General features: G+C 39.0%; 1 protein-coding gene across 1 annotated transcript; it reads left to right on the top strand.

Moving 5' to 3' along the window:
* Positions 1-211: 211 nt before the first annotated feature.
* On the top strand, positions 212-24,662 carry ZNF654 (zinc finger protein 654). Its single transcript, XM_075197060.1, has 9 exons — positions 212-383; positions 9,438-9,583; positions 10,861-10,942; positions 11,338-11,473; positions 12,592-12,794; positions 14,513-14,652; positions 18,222-18,363; positions 19,620-22,113; positions 24,417-24,662. Exons 1-9 carry the CDS (start codon positions 252-254, stop codon positions 24,425-24,427), a joined length of 3,486 nt encoding a protein of 1,161 aa, XP_075053161.1. The 5' UTR covers positions 212-251; the 3' UTR covers positions 24,428-24,662.

Here is a 24,662-nt window from a genome sequence, read left to right as displayed (position 1 = left end):
TTAATGACAACCGAGAGTTCAGCCAATCACGTATGTCCGGATTGAAACGTCATTTCTTCCAGAGACAAGGTGTTGACGGATATAGAAAACATCCAATCAGCGATGAGCATGGTTTCTCCTGCGCCACCGACTCCGCCCCTTTCAGTTGATTGACGTCTGCCTCGAGCAATGGCGTGCTGGCGTGGGCGGAGCAGGAAGAGGAGGGGGTGGTTACCCGGCGGTAGCAGTACGCGCAGGTCGGGGACAGCAGCATGGCGGAAGACGAGAGTGATCAGGAGTCGGAGAGGCTGGTGGAAGAGCTGGAAGCTGTAGCCGAGGATGAACTGAAGGGGTTGGATGTGGGAGTGCTGAGCAACCAAGAATACTGCCGCCGCTTCTGTGAGGTAAGATGTGATAGGGGCACAGGCAGATGTATGTTGGAGACAGTTAAACAGTCTGTGGCCCGAGGCTTCCAACTGCCCTTCTCTGGCCCTGTAAAACTGTCCCTTTATTTGCCCTCACCTGAGTGTGCCCTACACTGACTTCTAACCCGGCCCTTACCTGAGTGTGCCCTACACTGACTTCTAACCCGGCCCTTACCTGAGTGTGCCCTACACTGACTTCTAACCCGGCCCTTACCTGAGTGTGCCCTACACTGACTTCTAACCCGGCCCTTACCTGAGTGTGCCCTACACTGACTTCTAACCCGGCCCTTACCTGAGTGTGCCCTACACTGACTTCTAACCCGGCCCTTACCAGAGTGTGCCCTACACTGACTTCTAACCCGGCCCTTACCTGAGTGTGCCCTACACTGACTTCTAACCCGGCCCTTACCTGAGTGTGCCCTACACTGACTTCTAACCCGGCCCTTACCTGAGTGTGCCCTACACTGACTTCTAACCCGGCCCTTACCTGAGTGTGCCCTACACTGACTTCTAACCCGGCCCTTACCTGAGTGTGCCCTACACTGACTTCTAACCCGGCCCTTACCTGAGTGTGCCCTACACTGACTTCTAACCCGGCCCTTACCTGAGTGTGCCCTACACTGACTTCTAACCCGGCCCTTACCTGAGTGTGCCCTACACTGACTTCTAACCCGGCCCTTACCAGAGTGTGCCCTACACTGACTTCTAACCCGGCCCTTACCTGAGTGTGCCCTACACTGACTTCTAACCCGGCCCTTACCTGAGTGTGCCCTACACTGACTTCTAACCCGGCCCTTACCTGAGTGTGCCCTACACTGACTTCTAACCCGGCCCTTACCTGAGTGTGCCCTACACTGACTTCTAACCCGGCCCTTACCTGAGTGTGCCCTACACTGACTTCTAACCCGGCCCTTACCTGAGTGTGCCCTACACTGACTATTACACCGCCACTCACCTGAGTGTGCCCTACACTGACTATTACACCGCCACTCACCTGAGTGTGCCCTACACTGACTATTACACTGCCACTCACCTGAGTGTGCCCTACACTGACTATTACACCGCCACTCACCTGAGTGTGCCCTACACTGACTATTACACCGCCACTCACCTGAGTGTGCCCTACACTGACTATTACACCGCCACTCACCTGAGTGTGCCCTACACTGACTATTACACCGCCACTCACCTGAGTGTGCCCTACACTGACTATTACACCGCCACTCACCTGAGTGTGCCCTACACTGACTATTACACCGCCACTCACCTGAGTGTGCCCTACACTGACTATTACACCGCCACTCACCTGAGTGTGCCCTACACTGACTATTACACCACCACTCACCTGAGTGTGCCCTACACTGACTATTACACCACCACTCACCTGAGTGTGCCCTACACTGACTATTACACCACCACTCACCTGAGTGTGCCCTACACTGACTATTACACCACCACTCACCTGAGTGTGCCCTACACTGACTATTACACCACCACTCACCTGAGTGTGCCCTACACTGACTATTACACCACCACTCACCTGAGTGTACCCTAAACTGTCTATTAACCCTGCCCTCTCCTGTGTGTGCCCTACACAGACTTTCACCTAAATGTGCCCTATACTGACTATTGACCCTGCCCCTCAGCTGGGTGTGCCCTATACTGACTATTGACCCTGCCCCTCAGCTGGGTGTGTCCTGCACTGACTATTGACCCTGCCCCTCAGCTGGGTGTGTCCTGCACTGACTTCTAACCCTGCCCCTTACCTGAGTGTGCCCTACACTGACTTCTAACCCTGCCCTCTCCTGAGTGTGCCCTACACTGACTTCTAACCCTGCCCTCTCCTGAGTGTGCCCTACACTGACTTCTAACCCTGCCCTCTCCTGAGTGTGCCCTACACGGACTTCTAACCCTGCCCTCTCCTGAGTGTGCCCTACACGGACTTCTAACCCTGCCCTCTCCTGAGTGTGCCCTACACGGACTTCTAACCCTGCCCTCTCCTGAGTGTGCCCTACACTGACTTCTAACCCTGCCCTCTCCTGAGTGTGCCCTACACTGACTTCTAGCCCTGCCCTTACCTGAGTGTACTCTACACTGACTTCTAACCCAGCCCCTCACCTGAGTGTGCCCCACACTGACTTCTAACCCTGCCCTCTCCTGAGTGTGCCTCACACTGACTTCTAGCCCTGCCCTTACCTGAGTGTGCCGTACACTGACTATTACTCCGCCACTCACCTGAGTGTGCCCTAAACTGTCTATTAACCCCGCCCTCTCCTGTGTGTGCCCTACACAGACTTTCACCTGAATGTGCCCTATACTGACTATTGACCCTGCCCCTCACCTGGGTGTGTCCTGCACTGACTATTGACCCTGCCCCTCACCTGGGTCTGCCCTACACTGACTATTAAAATGGCCATTTGACCTGTGTGTGTCACATACTGGCTGCAGAATCCTGAGTGGCACATTGACTGCTTTATGACATATCTTTAATGACACACCCACCCTGCTAAATATAACCATTACTTATATAGCGTCTACATATTGCGCATCAGTTTTTAGATACATTTTGCAGTCCTTCAATGTTTGTGATCTGGCATAATCTGCTTGGACCCCCTTTCAATTGTCTCCATACCCAAATTCTGTCAAGTAGCCTTTGACAATGTCTGGAAAATGAAACTATTGTAAAAATACATATCTTGCTAATAATAAATTGATGCTTTTACACTTTGCTATGGCTGTTTTTTCTCCCAAATCATACAAACCTCTTTATTTCATGTCCTCTACACAAATTCTGCATTTATCATATTAAAACAATGGAGTTAACATGCGATGTTATGATGTTACTAAGTTTAGTGTAGTGTTGGGTGGGCCAAGTATTGTGCCATTATAGTAATAACAAATCAAAAGTACTAGTAGTATTGCCTTGACAGCGCTTATTCTCTGGTCATGTGCCGTGATGGTTGCACCACTGGCTTCTATTTGGCCAGCACCTTATTAGAAGGCAGCAGTGGTTAGTCACTACAAGTCATGGTAGGCTAGTGTTGCTTAATCAACATTATTACAGATCCACACCGTCTCACCCCATAAAGCCTGCATTTGGGGGAGGCTGCAGGTCAGGGAAAGGAGGGCTGCTGGTTGAGCGCCGGTAGTGTAGTAGTCCATAAAAATGTATGTACTTATTTGTTTTGGAGTATTCCCTGCAGATTGGGCATCATCTCCCAATACTTTCTTGACAGAGATCTTTGTTTTCTATATGTGAATCATCACATTCCCCTTATTCCTCTCCTACTGTGACTGCTCAGGAACAGATTGTGTGGGTAACTACATGGTTTGTTACTGGCAAGTGTTTATTTAGCTCATTCAACTGCAGAGGAGTTTGTAATGCATGATTTTATTAATTGCAAGCAATTCTTTTTATCAGTGGGCTGACTTCATGGTGATACATTAAATGTCTGAATAAGAGATTAGTTTTTCTGGATGTGCCATGTAATATTCAAACTTAGGCTCTATCTTTTGTGTGCTATAGCATACAGTTTATTTTATATGTTCATAAAAACTTCTCTTTTATTAACAATACTACCATATAAACTTGCCATCCCTATTCTGTTTGTTATTAATAAGCTGACAACTATTATAATACTTTTTAAATAATCCTGGGAGAGATGTCATAAACAGGTAGTGAAAAAAACAGAGCCACAGTGACTGGCTTATAATAAAATTAGCAGACTACATGCATTACCTGTCATTCATTTTAAATAACTTATGTCTATAGCTATGTTTTATTCAACATGAAAGTCCTTGCTAGCCACCTATATCATAGTGAAACCAAGTAATTGTTTAGCACGGTGTTTATCTACCGGTAATTCTCCTTTTCTGCACATTTTTCAAGTTCAGAGGGGTAGTGTGTGTCCCATAGTGTTGAATATGTACAGTAAACTATCATTGATATGCTCATGAGATGTAAGAGGATATATAGCAGTGGCCTACGTTGGTTTGAAAATCAATTTTCTACCTACATAATCAATGAAAGAGCATATCTAACTGACTGTCAAAGCAAGAAAATATGTTCACTTGTTTCCTACAAGAACAATCTATAGCCCATTTTGAGTGTTTAGTTTTTGTTTTTCATTATCTGTTTCTAAATATGTTACATATTGCTATGTTATTCCACGATGTGGCTTTATTATACGATGCATAGATCATTTATTTGTATAGTAGTTCTGCATTTTATTGTTGTGTTGTCTGTTTACTGTGGAATTAACTCCTGACTTTGCCCTTGAATTAATTTTTTGTTTTATAAGGCTGTTGAATGCTGTGTCCTGTGTAATTGAGCAGTATAACAATTTGAAGTTGGATTGTATAATAACACTGTGACCCTCCGTTCTTGTGTTTGCATTTGTGGATTAGATATTCCTTGGGTAATCCCTATATTCCACTTTATTCTCATTATACAAGGCAGAATTAGTATGAAAGCCACAATGACAATGTTATAACAAATACTATCATGTAGAGATGTATGGATCATGATTTCTAAGTGTATTATTGATCTGTCTTTATGTATGTTTTTATATCCATTTATTTTCTTTGTTAAAAACACTCAATCTAAATGTAAGTTGTTCCAATAATTTCAATACTAACAAATATACATTTAAAAATATCCGTGTCATATCAAATAAGCTGTACCCTTGTAAGAAACCCCATTAGATCACCAATAGGTAATTACTGAACTCTGTTCTTTTTTTGTTGTGGGCTCAAAGCAGCTTCCTGTGGTGTTTTTAAATAGCATTATTAAAAAATCTGGTGTTCATAAGAAAAGGATATTTCCATGATTACAGATTTATCTTTTAGATCTATGAAGTTTCTGAAACGTATGTATACGTCGCCAGACATCATTTCATATCAACTAGCTTGGGTTAGTGGTCTCTTAGTGTTACACTAGCCGACATGAAGTAGTGTTTTCAGACTTTGGATTTGCACCCGCTGGCATTAATAACATGCGTTTAATGCTTGTACAATGAATGTAAACCTGTCCGGCAATAGAAACCATGTTTCTAATGTCAATAAACTCACTAATGTGTTTACTAGCATTTGTGCCTTTTGCTGTGCATATGCATTGCACTTAGTAGCCCTATGCAGGTAAATACATTAGGGAAATGTTCAGTGCACTCTAATAACTTATGCATTTTTACTTTTGTTTTTTAACTCCCAAAAGAAAAAGCTTTGCCTGTACATGGCAGATCTGATTGCTCAGGCCAAGGATCCGGATCACATGGTGCAACTGGCAGATTGTGTGACTGACTGAATTTTCTGGCAGTCCCAGTCAATCGTTCCTCTTTTCTACATTATACAGATGGTTAAGGGTTAGGATTCCTGAATGTTTTGAGGTAATACAACAATTTAGGGTCAGTTTAGCTTAAATGTCTAAATATTAAAGTGCTTTCGTAAATGAAAATTCTACCTTTTCTTGTTTAACAATTAACTACCCCCTTTAAACATGAATGACATCAAGGAAAATGTAATGATAGAGTAACCTTTTAAGGAGTAGTCAAATTTAGAACTCAGTTCCCTGATGAGTCTGCACAGTTTGTTAGGTTGACAATAGACATTAGTGTAGGCTAGTGGATTTGTGACATTAAAATGTGATAAGCTTATACATGCACACATTTTATCTTTTTGGAATACTACTCAAACACAGACACTGTCTGGATGGCTGGTCAGTCCAAAAGTTCTAAGCACAAACTACTATATGACTGAACCAAGCTACACCTTAATCTGAATAAGGCAAACTGATGACAAGTTGTTGAACAACAAATCCAAGCATGCTGTGCCAACCTGTTTTTCAGCAAGAGATGTATGTCTCGATTAAGTCTGCAATTTGCGTGTTCGGTATTATTCCATGTTTCCTTTAGAATGAGCAGAGGCGCTCTTTGACCTCTCTATCTATATATATATATATATATATATATATATATATATATATATATATATATATATATATATATATTGTTAACTACTGTGCTTCCCACATCCAACATTTACACTTTACAGTTCCAGAAAATCGCTGTTATTTATAAAGTATAATTTTCCCCCATAAGTTTTTAGTAACTGCACATATAGTTCTGTCTGCCAAGTAATGTTCCCATTAACATTTATATTTTCTAGATATTTCAATTTGTTTTGAAATAAATAGTATATACACCAGTGGTGTGCAACAGGCTGGGCCTTCACCTCCAGCTCTCAATCTCCACTTTGTTCTAAAGCAGAGTATAAGACTGAATGTGAACAACTGGTTTTCATGTCATGTGACCTCCTCTGCACATTGCAGGGAGGTGACGCAGTACAACCAATCAGAGGAGGAGAAATTGCACCATGTGCTCTCTCTTCTTCCTCTGCTGGCTTTGTAAAGGGCCAATGTGCTGGAGGCGTGAGCTTGAGGGCTAATATGGGTGGTATGTGGGGAGGTCTGAGTGGTACATAGAGCGTTTGAACGACATGTGGGATCAGAAGGCATGTGTGGGCATTTTGTGAGAAGGGGGGTCTGAGGGCATGTAAAGCTATTTTGGAGCAAGAGGCAGGATGAAATTTTAGATCTGGTGGGTGCATTTCGGGATGTGTGACGTGGGGTTGCTGAACTTACTTTGGGCTGTTGTTGGAAAATGTGCGACCCTTTTTGGAGGCGCTTGCTGTATTTCGGGTTGCCAATTACTGATTTGCTCTAAAGTATTTACTTTGCTGATGTCACCTGCACTGTACTCCGGAGGTGCAAAAATAAATTATTCCCAGTTTTTAAGATCTGTTATACAGGGTGAGTCAAAAGTCGCAGTACACCCTTTTATTTCAAAAACTATACAGGAATTGGGAAACCTGAATACTCCAGTAAGGTATGGGTGACGTGGTCTATCTTTTACGGTATGTACCAAACGTGGGCGCCATCTTGAAATCGGCCATCTTGAATCTAAGTCAATTTTTTTAAATGGAAAGGGGGTCTCCAGTATATATGTCTCCAGTGGTATAGTGGGAATTAGAGGACAGGGTGGTAAGTTGTTGCTTAAATGGAAGGCTACCCACATTTAGAAAAATAAATTTATTTTTATCTTTCAATTGATGATTTGTAAATTCTGGTCTAGCCTATGTAATGGTTTGCTAGAAATGGGTATCAAGTGCATGTGAAAATATTCCTGTCATTTCCTGTTCACTACAACAGATCTTCTGGCAGGCAGTTGCGACTACATTTGGGGTAAATACGGCTGGGTAGATTTACATTGCCCCTAGATTATAGTCTAGTTTTAAACTGATGTTTGATAAAACATGTAATCTAAAGGCAGCAAAATAAATTATAATGTGTGCAATATTTATCTGATGGCAAAATAATTAGAAGGAAAAAAACAAACAAGTTGGAAACTTTTACTACTACTACTACTAAATAAGCAGTCAATCGCTGTTAAACCTTTTGGAATGAACTGTTATAGCACATTATATATATATATATATATATATATATATATATATATATATATATATATATATATATATATATATATATATTTTTCTTCCTCATCGATTTGGGATTTTTGAAATACGTGAAAGTTAAACATGTCTCTAATGATAGTTTTAGTTCTCATTCACACAGATGTGCTGAAATGCTTGCTTTAGTGATGTGTTTTCTTAGAGATTGCTTATACCAATATAATCTATTCTATTGTAGCGCATCTTAATGCGGGAGAAATAGGTTTGCGCTGCGTTTTCAAATTTTTAATACAGTTTTTACATTTTGAATGTAGTGGTAGGAACAAGACCATAAGACACCATAAATGATCAACCTATTATTAATGCACTTTTCAGATCTTAGTGGCTGAAAAGCACATTAAAACTATGTAAACACTGGCGTTAAAATAAGACATTTAAGATTTACATATGCGTTTTGCTTGAATAAGGGAAGTTCCTGTTTTGTCTCAGACACGTATTTAATAAATGCACTTGTCAATGCATATGAATCACATTACAGATAATAGTGTGTACTTAGCATAAAAGTGGATAGGTTTGATTGAGCCCCTATATTTGCAAAATGGTTATTTACAATTATGTTAATAAATATTCCTAGGTGCTAATCTGCTCAAAATAAATCGGTGAAAGTTAGCTCCTTATAGAAGGAGGTGCCAACTTCCTCCAAAATAGTAGTAAACGAAAATCACAAAGAACAATAAGGAGCTGCAATCACCTTATAACATCAAACAGAAAAGGCTAGCGTTAAATAAATATGGCAGGATAAACATAGACTCCTGATGAAGCAATTACACTAATTGGATGGTGGATCACTTAGCGCACCGTATGCTTGTATATTGAATCGCCTATTTTGCAGTTGAATGTCCGGCCCTATTTGTTCTCTAATGTACCCCAATGGTTGATATTAAATATAGGTCAAGTACTTGCCATCTGAAAAATCATAATCAACCCTTAGTGGATGCACCTCTGGACACCGAAATGAATAATAGTCCTGTATAAGTGGAACAAATAATTGACTGAGGAACTCCTGTCCCTCCATGAAGAGTCGGCAACAAAAAAAAACTAAAGTTCCTCACATGGGCACTTTCGTTGACTTGTCCTAATGCAGATGCAATTTTCCTATAACAGGTAGAAGATATGGTCTGTGTAATATCGCGCTCGGTAATCAATAAGTGAATCCGTCCTCAGGAATTGACTGTATTCAATCAGGAATAGAATTCAACACCATATTCCCCCACGGAGGCACCCCACAATTGACACGTTTCGAACTAATGTACTGTGCACTGTAGACAATATTTATAAAAAATAATGCACTGTGGAAATTACTTATTAATAAAGATTATATTTCCTTGGCTTTGATTTATATGAGAAACATATTTTAACAGCTCTTTTAAGATTTGTGGAACTCCAGCTGCCTGATTATGCCTGCCGTTCTCCTGATGTGATATTAGTCTGACTATGTAGATGTGTTTTAATGAGCTTACTGCTTCAGCTATTTACTTACATCTATGTTCCTCGTGTCTCCGCCAGGTTGTTGAAGAGTATACTGCGAGGTGGCAAGTCCCATTGCCCCAGCTTCAAGTACTACAGACCGCTCTGTGTTGCTTTACATCTGCAAGTGTGTCTTTTCAAGCTGAAAGTGAGCACGTACAGTATGTTTTGAGTAGACTAGCTTTGTAAGTACACTTTTACATTTAACATATTAGAGTCATTTGTGAGAAAGTTGTTTTTGTATTGTTTTTCCTTTTGTCATCCCTTGTAATCCTAAGAAATTAAGCTAGGTCATGCTGCTTAAAGATAAATAATACGCTTCAGCTGTCAGTGCTAAGCGCTGAGACACGTGCTCGGGATTGTTGCATGAATGTTCTTGCAATTTCCTGTATAGTGCTATGATGGAAGAAGTTGTGGGCTACTATTATTTAATTGATGCTCTTGTAAAAGTATACATGATTTTTGACTGGCTTGTTGATGTACTTCTACTGTTATGAATATGGAATAGGTGAGCTATGTAGTAAGTTCATTTTAATGGTAAAGAACAGGGACTGTTTAATGATTGTCTCTTCTCCATCACTTATTTTTCTTCTGTGTAATCAACTTTTACACAGCTTATGCACTTGAGGAGGAGACCTCTCCACTAGGATGATGTTGGTGCTTGTTCATCTAGCAAAATGTTGTTGTAATAATACGATGTGAAATAGTCCAGCTTAAATAAATATCTAGTTTAATGGGCTTTCTACTTTGGTGCACATCATCCCCCCACCCTCTTGCCTCTTCCAATGCAAGTTTGGAGCGAGAACTATAAAGAGAACTGGGTAGGAAATTTAGATCTGTAGAGAATGGAATGAGAAAGTGAAGATGTCATCTGATTGGATGACTGCTGCTCCTGTCTAATCAGGTGGCACATTGTCTTCACACCTTCTGCCCTTAACAACTGAATGTTTAGTCCTCCAGCAATCCTGCAGTTCAGTGCCTGCTTTCAGTAGAAATTCTGCACATCACATGTTTTATTTAGTGTCTCTGCCTGGCATAAGCTCCATTGTCAGTAAAGCACTTGATATCCACTGTTGCTTTTAGGCACGTCTGGTGTGCTGTTTCCACATCCAAGCGCCTAGTATCTCCAGTTCTAGCTGAACTAAATTAGCTAGGGGTTCATTTGTTATTGAAGAGCCTACATTTTTAATTGTTTAGAATGTATATTCTGCAAGAAACAAGAAATGTTAATCTAATAATATTGTATACATAATACAAATCTCATGTAATGCTATGTCTGATTTTAATGAGATTATTATATCTGGTGCAATTTATTAATTAGATGTGTAGTGAATGTTTGATATCCAGTTATTTGAATGCTGTTGCTCACTATTATGTTAAACATAAGAACTTCACAACACATGGACATCCTTGCTCACATCTGCATTATTCTATTTTATAATGTATGTCTGTTTTGTTTCAGGAGTCTTTTTGAGTTGTTGCTGTTTTTTGGAAAAGATGAATTTTATGAAGCTCCTTTAAAAGACATTCTTGGTGCGGTTCAGGTAATCGTTTTCTTCTTATTTTCAACATACAACCAATTTAGATAATACTGTCACGAGAAGAGTTCATATACTAAATGTCTAAATCCCTTTACATCTGTGTTTACATCAAAATGATCAGCCCTTTGGGCCTTAACCCGCAATAAAATGTTATCAGGAAGGATCTTTCACTGACCACCTTGTTTTCAATGCCACTTGTCCACTCAAACACACCGCAATAAGAATATTATGAAACTATACGTGTCTATGAAAGAACTAACAAGAAACTAGTTAACACCAGAAAAATGAACCAATCATGAAATCTAAATACATTATGCACGTATTGTGTTAAAGAATATTTACATTTGCAGTAGATTATTAAAATGACAGCAATCATTGACCATAATATAATTTTTCAGGAATGTCATGACCTCTTAATCCAATATGACAACACAGACCTAAGGTTGGTTACTTGTGTTATTAAGGATGGAGGCCCTTGGGAGCATCTAGTATTACAAGCTATACTCAAGGGAAAATCAGAACCTCAAGATATTGGTAAGTGTTTTCATTTTTGAGGTCCCACAAAAAGCCTCAATTTTGTTTCTATACAAATACAGTTTGACATCTTCACTGATCCAACACACAATACTCTGTATTGATAAATTAGACCAACACCATTAGTTACTGTCATTTTTTTGTCAAGATTGTTACACAATGACTCACATCACACAATATGACAGAGACTACGTTGGGAGGTTGGCTCAATGATGGCTTCATGTGTAAATGTTCAGAATTGGACAACGCAGAAGACCTGTCCAGCTCCATAGAAAATACAATAAAAAATTACATTTGTATTGATGAAATTGTTGCAAGAACACGCGTTTTGCTATGTTGATGACATGAAAACTGCATCTTGTATCATCGTACACTCAGACCTTTCAGCTTACTGCAGCAATTAGTTCTGCTGTCAAGTTTGCATAAATATTACAACAAAGGGAAACCTGAAAGTAAATATTAACCACATGCTTGGTAACTAAATCTATAGAAAGTCTATATTTGAGTCATTTAGTAGTGTTGGTGTTTCAAATGACTTTGTAGTATTTTGAGTCTTAATCAAAGTTGTCTCTCTCTGCATCAGATGTTTATGCAGTTCTTTGACAATTTCAACTCATTAATCACTTTCTATCTCAACTGTACCAAATAATGTTCTGAATAGCGTGTATTAGCACCAAATTATCTTGTATATATGTGGTTTTAATTTGTTTGCCCTCTTTTTGTGAATTTTGAGTAAACCTTTATTGCAGCACAGTTTATTGCTTCAGACCATAAAATTTGTGCCGCAGCTAACATTAGGCGTCAGGTGGAACTGGAATTATGCCTGTGAGCATTGGAAATTCAATAAATTAAGAAAAATAACCTGTTGAAGTTGGATACTTCATTTGGTGCCTATTTTCTAATATAGACAACATCAACTTCCCTGAATATGTTAAAATATTTGCACACTAGCTATGGATACCATATTTGATAATATTTTTGTTTTCATTTTGGTGACAGATATTTAATCCATGATCTGCATTGAATGTCTTTTTATATTGAATATATGTAACTTTGAAATAAAAAAAATAACAAGTTGAGTACGGTAATTAATTTAAAGCTTGTTTTTCTCGTTCTAGTGGATAAATATTTGAGGTCTGAGAATCCGCTGTTCTTCGAGTTGCGAGTGAGGTACCTCATTGCCTGTGAACGCATTTCAGAAGCCGTGGCTCTAATAACAACTTGTTTAAGTCACTCTGAAGTCGGTAAAAATCTGTATTACCATCAGGCTTACTTTACATGTCTGTATATGACCCGCTTAACAGACAAGCTGCTCTCGGAGGTATGATAACTAAGTTTTTCTTAATAGAGTGCATTTGTGTCTTTACTGTATAAACAGGCAGGGCAGCAGCTAGAGTTATGCAAACATTTTATCATTTAAACTAAAGGGACTTTAACTCAATATTTTATTTCATTTTTCCTTTGTGTTTGTGTAAGGTAAACATTAAGCGACAAATGAATAATTCTTGTAGGAGTTTACCTAGTTTCTATGATGATGCTAGTAAGTCTTCTAGTGCTTTGGTTTCTCTTCCCCCAAAAAGCCTTTATCTCCTCCCAGAGGGCACTTGTCAATCTAATATTTGATCATCCTCTCATAATGCAATAGCTTGGAGCATGGCCTAATGGCAAAGGATATTTTTTACATCAATGGGGGAGCTGAAAATATGATACATTGTATACAAAGAGGTGGCATACATAACCCCATGAGTTTGCTTATTGCCTGTTATGGTTGATCTAAAATTGTCAACCGTAATTGTCAGCTACCACTTATTTCCATGATTAAGTATAGAATGTGTTTTCCCCGTCCTCCCCTTTGTTACCCACAAGTAATGTAATAGAATGGGCCAAGGATGCCCTGAAACTAGTATTGGTGCTGTTAGCCCAGGATATTTCTTAAACTCTCTAAGGGTCTGATTCATCAAGAAATTCGTACTGAGCGCAATGTGCGATAATACTTGCTTAGAATTCACAACATGGAACGGATGTGAAGAGACGGGTGGTGATGACTACGGGTACAGGGCCGCTCTGCTCTACTAGACAAGACACTGCAGGACAAGTCCAGTGCTGATGTGTGATATAAACTCATAAAAGAACGCACAGAAAAACAAAATTCAATTAATGTCACCTATTAATAATAATAATGATAAAACATTAATAAATAAGGTTTTTTTTTTGCTTTTCCCCTTGAAATACATTTATTACTAATGTTATTAATGTCTACTGTGCATATACAGCCGTCATCACTAGTAATCTGCACTTAGACTAGACCTGTAGCTGGAGCAGGCGAAAAAACAAGTACTTTTCAGATGCCCAGAACTTGGATCAGACGCTGCTGCGTGCGCTCGAGATTGGCACACCCTTACTGTACATTGACTGCGGCCAAACGTTCCTTCCACGCCCATTTCCCTCCCTGAAATCGTAGGCTGTAGTAAGTGCCCTTTGTGCTTGAAGATGAATTGAAAGTGACTGCATCGTGTGGTCTGAGGCGGTTCTGGGCATGCGCAGAGTGATTTTGTGTATTGTACGCACACAATCACTGTATACGTTCCTTGGTGAGTCAGGCCCTAAGTGCTTTGAATGTGGAAATGCAAAAGTGATTTGCTGCTGCTCACTGGACAACCTAGTCTCCTAAAGCAGCTACTTGGGATGTAGTCACGACTGACTGCCCAGTGACAAATGTCAGTTCTGAGTTCCCTGATCCAGAACCTGCTAATATTTATAAATGTTTTGGGTTGATTGCATCAACACTTGTTCCTTGAGGGTCCTGACTACTACGTTCCTTCATTCCTTTTTGATATGTTACAAAATATAAGCTTAGCCTTGGAAATGACCATCTGCTTCTACTTTTATGATGACAAACATTACAGCCTCATCAACTTTAGTACCATTAGTAGAAAATTATTTTGGCATATTTCAAATATCCCTAAACGGAAACTTTTTTTCTTTTTTTTGTTTTTTTTTATATAGTTTTGGCTAATTCTGTGTTTTCCATTTTTGCAGCATGTACTCAGAATAGATTGCGGTGACGGAGTGAAAATTATTTGCGATATTGAAAAAGAAGGTAAAACGGCTTTGGCTTTGCAACTCAGTGAAGCTTTTCTCATAACACAGTTGCAAACTGGAAACATGTATTGTGCTTGGTAAGTGTAAAAAAATAAATAAATATAAAAAAGAAATGGATCACTTCAATTTCAAATACAGCTTTCTACATGTCACTGGTCATCCATTTGATAACATCTGAGAAGGTGGCAAGAAATGGCTTGAGTCGTGTATAAGCTGTAGTGATCAGTTGCTTGATTATAAGGTGTTGTTGCACTCTATATCTTAATTATTATATGTCCAACTTTTCTGTTTACATTTCTTTTTTTAATTTTACTTTTAACAACTGTTCAACATTAAGATCTGGTATAAAAAGGTACAACAAAGGCTGAGGAGCCACGAAAGATTGGAAAGAACCTCTTGGATTGTAGGGCAGCTAATAATAGTGACTGGTTCATGTTTGGAGTCTCTGCCTTCCGCTGGCCCTCCCGGTTCCAACTGTGCCGCATCACTGGTAGCTGCACACAACTACCAGTCACCAGTGATTGTTTAATTATTGGTGGCTTATAATGCTGGTGCATAACAATAACACACACTTTCCCTGACATCGACTACAATTGTTAATCTTCTACTTTGTGTCAAGGTTTCCCCAAACCTTTCTGATTATAAGCTTATTTTGGCATGCCCATTGTTACCTCCTGTTTCATGTCATTGCATGTTATTTCTTTGTGTCAGGATCCCCTCATTGTACATAATGTGTCAGCCCTTTATAAATAAAAAGAAGAAGCACCAGCAACACAAATTAGGTTTTCCACTAGAGATGAGCAAATGTTAGCGCAAGTTTTGTGGCATAAAGGGCCTTTTTACGGAGGCACAAAAAATTTTAACGATACACTTTTCGAGTTGCACTTTTGCCTGGCCATCCGCACAATTTTTGTAAAATGTAAATTTCTCAGAAATTATAGTCTATGCTAATAGAGTTGGGATGACCGTTCATTATTTCTGCTCTGTGATGGTGTTGTTGGGATAGGACTGGCACAGCATAAAGTGATAACTACAGTACCTTGAATGCATACTATTTAGTCTTGATTTGGTGTACAACAGTTAATATTAATAGTACATTGGTTATTTGTTTTGTGGTTTTCCTTGCTAACACACCTGTTGATCACTGTGTGAATCATTCTCTTTCACAAACTTATAAAGGGAAGTCTGTGGTCATCACTGCAGACCTAAAAACAAAGGGTATGAAGGACCCTGCTCACTAGAGAGCTTACATTCTAAGTGGAAGAGGGCACAGCTGAAACTAGAGGAACAAGTGGGGATCAGAGTGGAGATTGGGACAGTTGTGAGATGCATTAGTGTTAATAGTATTATCGGGGATAAGGTGAGCTCTGAAGAGATAGGTTTTCACAAAGTGTGTGTAGATTTGAAGGCTGTGGGAAACTGTGATATAGGCGGGGTAGTGAATTCCATAAGTGGGGAGCAGCACGGGAGACGTCTTGTGGGCCTGAGTGAGAGGTGGTTCCAGAGACAAGATAAGGCGCAGGTATTGGGGGAATTGCTATACTGATAATATTTTGCTACTGGCACACACAACTATTGACCACTCTGAGAATTGTTCTGTCCTTATTCTGCAACATTTCACAACTACCACTGATTTTGTTAATAAATAATATAGTGCTCAGTGATGCCCTGCTGCACGCTCAGGATCTCCCGTACATGCTGAGGAGTCAGCATCAGGAGGACCACCTGTGTGACACCAGTCATTGTTAGAGTTCATGGGAACAGAGTCAGCATCTCGAACATCTGTGGCTCCTTCTCCTCCAGTAGGTCACTATATAGGATCAACAGCCTCATGCCTTGGAGACAAAGCCTCATGTTCTAGAAAAGTCTAATTTTTCACACCCATAACACCATAATTCAATAACTGGGACTAATGGAGATGAACGAACATATTCACTGCATGGGCAGCACGGTGGCAAAGTGGTTAGCACTTCTGCCTTACAGCACTAGGGTCATGAGTTTGTATGTTCTCCCAGTGTTTGCATGGGTTTCCTCCGGGTGCTCTGGTTTCCTCCCACATGCCAAAACCGTGCTGGTAGGTTAATGGGCTGCTATCAAATTGACCCCAGTCCGTGTGTCTGTCTGTGTGTGTATGTTAGGGGATTTAGACTGTAAGCTCCAATAGGGCAGGGACTGATGTGAATGAGTTCTCTGTACAGCGCTGCGGAATTAGTGGCACTAAATAAATAACTGATAATAAAAATAATAACTGCCTGTTTAAGAAATTTGGGAGAATTGTGTTGTTAGTTTTTTTTTGTTTTTTTTTATTTATATATATATTCATTGTATAAATCTTTTTAAATTCTATTACATTTTAGATAATCTACACATACAGAGAAGACCAACACACTGATCATAAACAACATAGAGCTGAAGGAAACCGAAAGATAGCTTCAAACTTTTTAGAAAATACATTGTCAAAACTTATAGTAACGTGTGATTTGTTGGTGGCATTATGATTTTAGTTGAATGACACTTTTCCATCATATTCCCAAATTTGTTTGAGGTGTGGGGGTGCTCTTTTTTTTTTTTTTTTTTTTTCCCCTCCCTCAATGGTCTATCTCTTTGTACAATGTAGCACATTTTGCCCTAGAAAAATTTGATGCATCATAACAGTTTGTGGTCTCACAATAGCCATTGGCACTTTGCCTACCAACAAATGCAATTGCTATTATGCTACCTTTTTGTATAGTGTTCCCCGCTCATGATAGATTCTATTTCATATCATTTTGTGTAAATTGTTTGTGTCATTTCATGATCCCCTCCATGCACAGCATTGCGTAATGTGTCAGCGCTTTTACAAAATAAAAAAAATAAAGAGATAACAGTACCAATAACCGAAAAACTCCAGACAAATTCTGCAGGCAAATACAGAATTTACAAATCTCACTCCTCAATTTTCCACTATTTAACGGCTTGTCTACAAGAGAATTGTATTAAAGAAAAAAAATACGGCAGTTAAAAGATCAGTGGAAGTAAAACAAGTCAATCCAGGGTAACAACATCTTTGTAGTGGGTCTCAAATGTATGCATAAAAGTTCTATGTACCATGACATTATAGTTGAGGTATTTGATATTGTAAGTGTTCTTTCCCTTCCTTTATCCCCGTTAATGCTTGGGATTTATGTTGTGATCTGTTCCTGGCCACCTAATCATAATAATAATGTAGAACCACTTGGCCCTTCTGTATGCAATGGTGGAAACACCTAGTAGAGGGGCGGTGTTTCTGGTTTTTCTTGCCAAACCACTTTAGATCCATGGAAACTGAACCCAATACCAGCTGATAGTCTGGGAACCTATTGGCGTCTGATCTGCATTGCAAGTTAAAAAATAAACCTTGGTTCTACCTTTTATAAGAGCTTTATAAAAACCAAGTTCAGGGTGTTGTTGTATAAATTCCTAGATGAAATATAGCAATGTGTGTGCTGTCACAGGAATAATGTAGCCATCTGTCCATCCCCTCCCTTCTAAAAGTAGACAAAGTATTATATATTTGCAATCTGGATTTCTAATATATAGGTACAGTGTTTATTTACATTATGAAATGTATGAAACAGTTATATTGAGCATACACGTTCTAATGTACGTGTTTATATGTTGTTTGCAGGGATTTAATATTTATTTGGAGTAAACTACAACTGAAAGTGAACCCCTCGAAGCAAGCATTTGTTGAGCAGTGCTACAACATGTTAAGGATTGCTGTAAATGTTAAAGTCATATTTCCTTTCATGAAAATCATCCAAGAGGAAGTAAGTGTGTTTTGTGTACTGGTAAATGAGTTGCTCTAAGCAGATTTGGAGAAAAGTTTGGTTTTGTAAAAACAGAAAAATTGTAACACAGAAATGTCACTTTTCAGGAGCTGGAATCAGGAGTAATTACTCTAGGTATACATTTGTAATTAATTATACATTATTAATATTGAAACCCTTTTACATATTGCACTTTGAATGCAGTTGCTATTTTAACATACACACATTCATGCCTGGAATTAGGAATTCAAGTCTGTTGCTGCAGTAAGTATACACTTCCAAATACAACTCTAGAGCAGAGATTCGTATTTGTGCCGGAGACTCGGGTTCATTTTGAAAATCGGCCATTGAGCTACTGGGTGCTAGAAGAGTAATATACATTTTAGACCTCCTAACACAATCATGATATCTTTTAGTTCGCATTAAGAGAAAAAGGATATGGAGGCTTTTTTTTTTTTTAAGCCTCGACTTACAGTTTATGCTAGAAACGTGTCATTGGCCAAATAACTACACTTATTTATGGATTTATTCATTATGCTTTTTTTTTTGTGTGCGTGTTTTTCATTTTTAGTGGATATTACATAGATCATGAAATAACTCGCTGTTGTTTTCATGTCTCTTATTATTTTTGTTTACAATTTATTTTTTTTATCATTAGAACTTGGCTGTCAAATTCCTTTTTCTCCATGCCTTTATGCTTCTTGCCGAAATGAACATCATATTTTTATTGGATGTATTCGAATATTTGCCCTCTGAGCGCAGATCTTTTTATGCATTGAAAAAGTCTACCTCCTTCTTTCCATTTCGAGGCTCTAACCACATGTTCTGTATAGGCCTTTGTTTATTTACTGCATCTTACTGTTACATTTCAATTCTCCTGCTCAACTCTTAATTTTGAAAACCGTATACATTTGCATATTTTATGTTTAAGCAAACAAGTGTACTTTGTGAGATGGTTTGTTCAGAAGTCATTGCTTGTTATGTCCGTGCTAGCCTTCCTTCAGTTTATTCGGATACCACCAAGAGTCCGCATTCATTCCATTCAATTTCTGTTGCAGAGTAGTGCTTTCTCTGTTCTTTCAGTATTTTAAATACAAAACCTGCTTGTGAATGTGGTATGTTTTCCAATTACCAGAATATTAGATGTGTTGCTTCCTATTTTGTATATGTTGCACAACATTACAGTATAGTTACCTTGTGCCGTACAGCAGAGTTTGTTTTTCAACATGTACTACTTTTATTTTTCCTCTCTCCAGATTGGAGAAGTTGGTGTACAACTGTCAGTTGAGTTATGCGGCTGTGCATTACAGTTGGATCTTCACGATAATCCTGAAACAAAATCTTTAATTTATAAAACTATAGCCTATCTTTTACCCACGGACTTGGAGATCTGCAGAATCTGTGCGCTTTCAGTTTTCTTTTTGGAGCGAACCATAGAATTTTATAAGGACGTTGAACGTTTGTACAAATACTCTGATGAGGATTATAATGAGTTTACCAGCTGCGTTGAAAATCGGGTGCGCTTTGAACTACTTCCAATTTTAAAAAGGGGCTTAGTGTTTGATCCAGAATTTTGGAGTTTCGAAATGATCCAGACAAACTGTGTGGCTCTGCTTGATGAGAAGGCTGCAGTAGCGTTAATAGACTCGAAGGCGCCGGATGTTGTTGAGCAAAGTTTGCCTTTGGATGTTCTGCTTGGTGATGAGCCTGCAGTGGTATTACCAGACCCAAAGATGCCAGATGTTGTGGAACAAAGTTTGCCTTTGGATGCTCCAGGGATGCAGTTACGGAATGGCGTATTGAAGCATAAAGAAATCAGCAGCAGGCTTAGAGTTTCTCCAAATGCTAAGAAGAACCATACAATGCTCAGTCCCTATAAGATGGAACATATCAATGTTCCAAGGCATCTTTGTACTTTGTGTAATAGAGAATTTTTGGGTGGTCACATATTTAGACATGCACAGACTCATCAGGAGAGGGGCTGCTTTTCATGTGTTATATGTGCCCGAAAATTCAGGAATAGAATCAACATGCTTAGGCATTTAAAGCATCACCTAAAGATAATGCAAAGGCATCCGATACCAAGTCCTCCTGCAGGTTCACAAAGCAACCCTTTCCACTTGCTTTTGGATACAAATGATGTTAATTCATCAGAAGCTTCATATTTGTCTTTGGAAAATGGAAATTCTAGTAGTTCAACAAATGAAATATTGAGTGCTGTTCACATCCCGTGTCAGGAGTCTGCACCAGACATTATAATTCCTGATGAAAATCACATGGTTGAACTTAATGCAGCAAATTTAAATCACTCAACTGCTACACAGACCTCTTTCTCGACTGATGTTAGTAATTCAGATGATACGGCTGCAATAGGCGAAATGGAAGAGGTGAAAGATGCGTCAAGTAGAAATTTGACTGAATGTGTTAAGTTAAATGGTTCTTTATTAAGTAGAGAAGACCCTCTTGTAAATAGCCAGATTAGCCACCCATGCCCTGCTCAGGGATGTCACCGTGTTTTCCAAAGGGTAAGGGCTTTAAATAAGCATGCACGGAATGCCCACCCATGTGATGTAAAGGTACAGCAACACCTAATGGCATGGAATAAGGGCAAGTGTCGGTTCTGCCAGAGAAAGTTTTTGGATTGTAGACATTTTATTCACCATTTAAAGAGGCACTTCTATCCCAATGTCTATTTTTGCCAGCAACTAAACTGCAATAAAAGATTCAAGCTAGCAACTCAACTCACAGAACATCAGCTAAGCCACGAGTCTTTCAAAGCTCCATGTGGTTTCTTGAACTGTCCTGAAGTTTTTGAACAAATATCTTCCCTTTACGAGCATGAAGCTCTGCACTATGAACAAAATCCTTTGGAGATCGGTACTCCATTACTGGACATGGAGCCCATAGAGACTGTTCCTGTTACCAGTGTCCCAGAAGAGGACATTACAATAGAAGACATGTCTGCACCTTCTAGTAAAAAAGTAAAACCTGTCCAGGAAGAGGAAGCTATAGACTTGCCAGTTCCCATCTGGAAGTCCAGAAAGGATGTAGCGGAACCAAAGACCTATAAACAAATGGAGAAAATAAAAAATAACGGTGACAGTAGCTGTAATGTTTCAGAGGTAAACGTTAGGCAAGATCCAGTTCAAGAAATGCCACCGACTGTTGTTGAGGAACAAATCGTCAATGGATATAGTGTTCAGGAGCAGCCTGTAGTAGAAACCTCAGGAAATGTAGATGATACTACAGGAAATGTAGATGATACTACAGGAAATGTAGATGATACTACAGGAAATGTAGATGATACTACAGGAAATGTAGATGATACTACAGGAAATGTAGATGATACCACAGGAAATGTAGATCAAACTACAGCAACTGATACAAACAATACATTGGGCTTAGTCACTGCACAAGAGGTTCTGCTGATAGGCACCGCTACTGAAGATACACAGACTCCATCCAAACCAAATCTGACCGCTTGCACATCAGATTATGGCTCAGTTGGAAAGACTGCATATAGTAGACCTTTGCCACCAAGTTACCTAGCTGAACAGTACATTAGCATGCCAAAACGCAGAAAGAAATACCAAGGATACACTGCTGAGAACCATATGGTTTCTAAAACTTCAGTGGACACATTTAGATGCGGAAAGTGCCTAAAGAATTACTGCAGCTCAGAAGCACTTGAAGAGCATCTTGCACAAAAGAAGTGTCAGCTGAATTTTGGGTTTGACTCAGATGATGAAAGTAAGTATTTTAAGTATGCACCGTAAATGAGTAATGCCCCAAATAATGTCCTTAAAGTGGACCTAATAAATACTTTCATTAACTAATACCAGCCAGTCACAGAGTACCCTCTCTTTTTCCCCAGCTCTCAGTAGTCCCCTTCCTAAATACCTATACTTTGAGCATGCAGCTTCACTAAAGCTTAATATCTGTAGAATATCTCAGCCAAGAGAGACACGGGGGGGGGGGGGAAAGACCCTCAAACTGCCCCTCAAACTGCCCCTCAAACTGCCCCTCAAACTGCCCCTCAAACTGCCCCTCAAACTGCCCCAACTTTTTGCTATCTTGGAATCGTTAAATTACCTTATATTGGGAGGTGCAGGATAAAATTGATGTAGAGGCTGTAACAGAAGAAACTGGAAAAATACAGCAAAACACATGACCTTTGGTCATTATTGCATATGGCAAGTGCATGACTTATCTGAGAACTTATATTCAGCACACACAGGATACTTGTATTCAGAATTCTTATGAGGCAGTTGCTGGTGCCCGATCTGCTCAGAGTGTGTGTGAAGTAGATGCTCCCACCTGCCCCACTGTCAATACTGACCAAAATCAGATGTTTATGATTTTGTCTAATAAATCCATTTCCTTTGTGACAGATTTCCTTTAATAAAGATCAATTGAAATATCGTTTAGCACCTTTGATTTGATTGAAACATGTTAAGGATATCCCCTCAATATATGTATAGTTGAAGAAATCCGCTAAACATGATCTATTGGCAGTACTTGAGAACTACTGAGGAGAAACCTTGAACTAGGGGCTGATTAACATATATTCTAACTTAAAGAAGAACCCTAAGTTGAAAATGTTATGTTAATATTCCTAAATGTACTTTAAGGCTTCAGGTATAACCATTCTACTTGGTCCCCCTGTAACATTCCAATACTAGCTTATGTAGACTAACGCTTACTTGATTTAAGCAAGCAAGTTTTCCACTATTCCTCTAGTGCGTGCAGCCTAAATCAGCGGCAGTCTTATTTTGGACTTCTGATTGTGAAGGGACAGTTTAGAAGCTCTGTGCATTAGCATGTGACACTGGCAGGTGGGGTATCCACTATAACTCTCATCTGTGTGACTTGGTGAGCAAGGGTATATTTAACACCTCATAATTGTTTTCTTTGTTATGGTTATGTTGGTTTTATTAAAATAATCTACCTTTCTTTTTGTTTTTGTTTTTATGTTCAATCCTATGCTATAAATGCATAGTTGAAATATATTTGAATGGTGTTGTTGATCTTTTCATTCTACTGCTCACTGGGGGCTCTGAGTCATTAAGGAAAGTAAGGCAAAAACGGAGTAGATGTTCTCCAGGACAAACCATGTTACAATGCAAAGGGTGCAAATTAGTTTATTATTTTGCACGTAGGGAAAAAAATGGCTGTTCTTTTCATGTAGCACACAAATACTTAATAGCTCTATTTTTACACTGAAATTTAAAGTTGATCATGCCCTACCCCAACTATAAATCTGTTCCCCCCCCCCCCCCTCGTTTTAAATTTACCTCCCCCTCCAATGCAACATGGTTTTGCCCAGGTGCAAAGTTACTCCTTTTTATGCTTTGCGTTCCTTAATGACTCGTGTGGGTGTATATTGTTAACCCATTAATGGTATATGAAGAGTCAACATGGGGCATAAATATTGAATACTTTCCTAATAAAATAATTTGAAAAGTTTTGTTTTATATGTAGGGTGAAGTTTACTTTTTTGTTGATTTATTGATCATGTGTATATTTAAAGAAAGATACATATTAGTTTTGGAGGAGGATGCCTATTTTTTAAGTTTCATATTGTTTAGATAATTATACCCCTTCTGGCTTAATTGTATGCTCATTGTCATTTTTAATGTGGATAATGGTTAAATATAGTATATGGATTCAAACAGACACATTGCAGTGTGCAGTGAGCACTTCACGGGAGAACACTTTATAGGAATACTTAAAATATTGCGTACAGAAACAACCTTTTTGATGCTGTGACAAACCTGCTCACATGCCTTCTACTTGTTTACAATTTTTGTGACTCTAATGCTAGTGTCGTAACAAGCAAAATCATAGTTATGAGCCAAATTTAATTGTCAATGAAATATATTTTGCCTAACTTTCCCATTGCACAATTTCAGCTTCTTAAATATGCTTTTCCTGCAACAAATAAATTATTGACACCTCTGATGGTGAATAAATAACAACCTTGGATGTTTACATTTGAATTATCGGACTAAAAACTGTTATATCATTAATAATATATTTCATTATTTTCACAGATGCCTGGTGATAACTTGCACAAGAAGACATCCTTTTTCTGGTATAAATTTGGCCTTAAACAAATAGGACTTAACCAGCTTTCACATTTTTACTAAGAATACTTGTAGAGTGCTAGATGTGTATATTTAAAATCTGGAAAAATGTTCACTTTTCACATTTTAGCAACAAAAAAATTGTGCCATGTAATTTTGAAGTGTGTACTGCCTTGAAGATTGATTTAAATAAAATATTTTATATTTATCACA

Source organism: Mixophyes fleayi, chromosome 2, assembly GCF_038048845.1.
Source record: "Mixophyes fleayi isolate aMixFle1 chromosome 2, aMixFle1.hap1, whole genome shotgun sequence".
NCBI lineage: Eukaryota > Metazoa > Chordata > Amphibia > Anura > Limnodynastidae > Mixophyes > Mixophyes fleayi.
The sequence above is the reverse complement of the archived record's forward strand: the minus strand, read 5'-3'. Positions and strand labels throughout refer to the sequence as shown.

Bases quoted from the DNA above. Each gene is read 5' to 3' on its own strand.
- ZNF654 (XM_075197060.1), top strand. From the start codon at position 252: ATGGCGGAAGACGAGAGTGATCAGGAGTCGGAGAGGCTGGTGGAAGAG. The intron at 384-9,437 runs GTAAGATGTGAT...TGTCTCCGCCAG, and splicing joins ACTGCCGCCGCTTCTGTGAG to GTTGTTGAAGAGTATACTGC. The intron at 10,943-11,337 runs GTAATCGTTTTC...ATAATTTTTCAG, and splicing joins ACATTCTTGGTGCGGTTCAG to GAATGTCATGACCTCTTAAT.